This window comes from Corvus brachyrhynchos, unplaced genomic scaffold (genome assembly GCF_000691975.1).
Source record: "Corvus brachyrhynchos isolate BGI_N302 unplaced genomic scaffold, ASM69197v1 scaffold70, whole genome shotgun sequence".
Taxonomy (NCBI): Eukaryota; Metazoa; Chordata; class Aves; order Passeriformes; family Corvidae; genus Corvus; species Corvus brachyrhynchos.
Genome location: NW_008236217.1, coordinates 4152012 through 4154817, shown reverse-complemented (window position 1 = coordinate 4154817; position 2806 = coordinate 4152012). Strand labels below are relative to the sequence as shown.

The window sequence follows — 2806 nt, the reverse complement described above, 5'->3', positions numbered from 1 at the left end:
TTGAACTGTGCTGTAGCTCAATTTGATTTAAAAAAATGCAAGAGTTTAGGAAGCTTCGGCTCCAACTAAACAGCACATGCTCAGCAATGACCTTGCAGAGGCTCTTCTGCACTTTGCAAAACAGAGTACATTCACATTACTCTCATGTGCCAAAACTCAAAGACTGCAGAGATTTATGCAAATGTTTAAGTTTATGCAAATTACACTGTTCCATAAACACTTTGCAAGACAAGCTACTTTTGCAATGAGACAATTAATTTTAAAAATACCATACCGTTAGTATCGCTTGAGCTTTGTCTCTTACTAAACAATCCTGAACTTTAGTACGTGGCTCTAGTCTGTATGTGTTAGGGCATCTTGGCTTTGCCTGTTCTGTTGGAGCTTCGTGATGTGCTTGTGTCTTTTTTCCTTTTGACTGTACAAAATAATAAAAAAAAGTCCACATCACATGTCAATATTTTAGAATTTAACGGACTCTAAATAATACTTTATGGTGCACAGTTAAGAGAAAAAAACCCCAACAATTAGTCTAGGAATACGTTAACAATAAACCACAGAAGGCTAGAAACTGGTTATCATCTTCTGGCTGTTTTAACACTACTGTTTGGCCTGAAAACAGAGAAGTGGTCGACTTTCACTCAATTTTAACCTCTTTTCCAGCAAAATACAACTGAAGTTTGCCCTTCAACTCAATCAGACACACCATATTAGTACCTTGAATTCACCCCCTTTTCCAAGTAAAAATACACAGATGTTAACATACCCATCCAAGACTGTTAGCCACAAGTTCAAGCTTTTAATTCAAACAGCCTACCCAAAATACAGACTTGGTTTGTTTACTTCTTCATTTTACTTATTCTTATTCCTTGTTACTAAACAAGTAGCTCATGTATAGATGATTTAATTTGCTCATTAAAAAAAAAAAAAAAAAGGAAAAGTAAGCTGCATTCTGCAAAACTTTGTAATTTTGCTTGGAACTTAAAAACAGATCTCTGAAGATCGCATTTTCTCCCCATCCAGCTGTGTACTCTTCAACACACATAACAAAACTCATCCCTCTATGAATGCAAGAAGGAAGTCTGTTGCGAAAAGTCACCTGCTGTCCACCACAGAACCGTAAAATGGTAACAGAGACAGAAAAGCACAAGGAACCAATGAGATCATAACAAATACTACAGCCAATGGATTTCCACACCAGCTACTTCCTAACAAACCACTTCCAAGTTTTACTGACTCTTCAGTCTCTGCTCCACTTCCTGACTACTGCTAGAACTTAACATGAAAGAAAATCATCAGTTCCTTTCCAGGAGAGCAGAAAAGAGCTCAAAGGTGAAATAACATCACGATGCAAGACTTATACTAAGAAGTACAGAAGAAAGTCACTTATGGATAATATAAAATGAGAATTATTTAAAAAGATGCGCTACTCAGGGGCTCTCAAGTCTTTCCATCTGAGGAGTTTTAAGAATCAGGGAAGAAATGCAGTTTCTTCTCTATGAAATCACTTACACATTGGCTCTGTCAACAACTGCGGACATTACCTAAAAGTGTCCTCTAGTTCCTTAAAAGCAGTGATGTTGGCAGCCTTAGTGCAAATTGGCTGCTGGTGTTTGTTGAACTCTGAATAGCACTTACTCTAAAAATGCAAAGACCAAACACACTTGCACTTAGCCTGTGGACACTCATTACCTACTAACTGCAAACACAGATCTCAAAAGATTATAGCCCTGACATGCTCATCACAGGTTACCTAACAGAAGAAAAACCACCTCAAGTCTTGCAGCTGAGCTCTTCAAATGACTATCCCCATCCATGTGAGTAGAAATGAACTTGTGAAAAAGGGCGCAGTCCAAACAGTGATTCTTTGCTGACATGGTTCAGCTTGAGCCACACCACCTTCACCCTCTTTCATTACTGATGGAAGAAAATTCATGTCTATAGCACACAGTGGTGATACTTAAAATTTTACCTGATATTATTAGTGACATGAGCTTTCATAATTACTTGCAAGAAGTCCTTACATTTCCTAATGAGGCAACCAAAAGCCTTATTGATTTCTCTATAGACATGCCTAGTAAATAAACCTACTCCTGTATATCACTGTATAAAACACACAGTAAAAACCCAAGTTTTTAGCACAATGTTACAATTACATTTCTGTAAAATATTTGCACCCTCTGTGAAAAAAATCTCTCAAAAGTTCAAGAACTGACTGCATTTGAGGACTTGACCAAAAAAATGCCTGTTCTTATGCTACTCAGCTCGAGTACATTGGCTTAACTTTGGACATATGGAAGGAAGTATGCTAAGAGAAAAAACAGCTTTTGCTATTTAAACGAAATGCTGTTTGTTAGTAAGTCCATTTTAACAACCAATAGCTGTTAGTTGGTAAAACAAACAAGAAACCTTTCTTGTTTATTCCTTCAGAAGAGGGCACCCCTCCTAGCTTAAAGCAGCACCCCGACTTGGAAGGACTGCCCCACCAAAGGGAGGACCACCCTTCTCTTTACCATCACAACAGCTCGGCCTCCCAATGCCTGAGCCAGCGAGCCAGCATGCCAGCTGCAGGGCAGGTGCGAACATAACACCTGACCCAGCAGAAAGAGCACGAGCTACCGCAAATCGGACGCTAACCAAGAGGGAACAGCATTCCTGAGACCAATTTTCACAAGACCACACGCACCTTTTAACCCACGTTCTCCACGCACTGTACTGTCCTCCTTAAGCACACAAGCCCCATCCTTCCCTCCCAGCTGAAGCGCTGCAGGCTCGGACAGGCACCCCAGCCTCAGTCGGGCATCACATT

At 39.8% G+C, this 2806-nt stretch overlaps 2 protein-coding genes across 3 annotated transcripts in view; one reads left to right on the top strand and one right to left on the bottom strand.

Annotated features, from left to right (window-relative positions):
* The window catches only part of TCTE3 (t-complex-associated-testis-expressed 3), a 2747-nt gene extending 2201 nt beyond the window's left edge, over positions 1–546 (bottom strand). Inside the window, exon 1 of the mRNA XM_017745641.1 lies at positions 275–546. Within this exon, the coding sequence (XP_017601130.1) occupies positions 275–445 (171 nt within the window). The 5' untranslated portion in view covers positions 446–546. The remainder of the gene's footprint in view (positions 1–274) is intronic.
* A 1166-nt stretch (positions 547–1712) lies between these two features.
* The window catches only part of ERMARD (ER membrane associated RNA degradation), a 21328-nt gene continuing 20234 nt past the window's right edge, over positions 1713–2806 (top strand). For both annotated transcript variants that reach the window (XM_017745627.1, XM_017745617.1), the window contains exon 1: positions 1713–1814. In XM_017745627.1, coding sequence (XP_017601116.1) covers positions 1797–1814 — 18 coding nt within the window. In that variant the 5' untranslated portion in view covers positions 1713–1796. The remainder of the gene's footprint in view (positions 1815–2806) is intronic.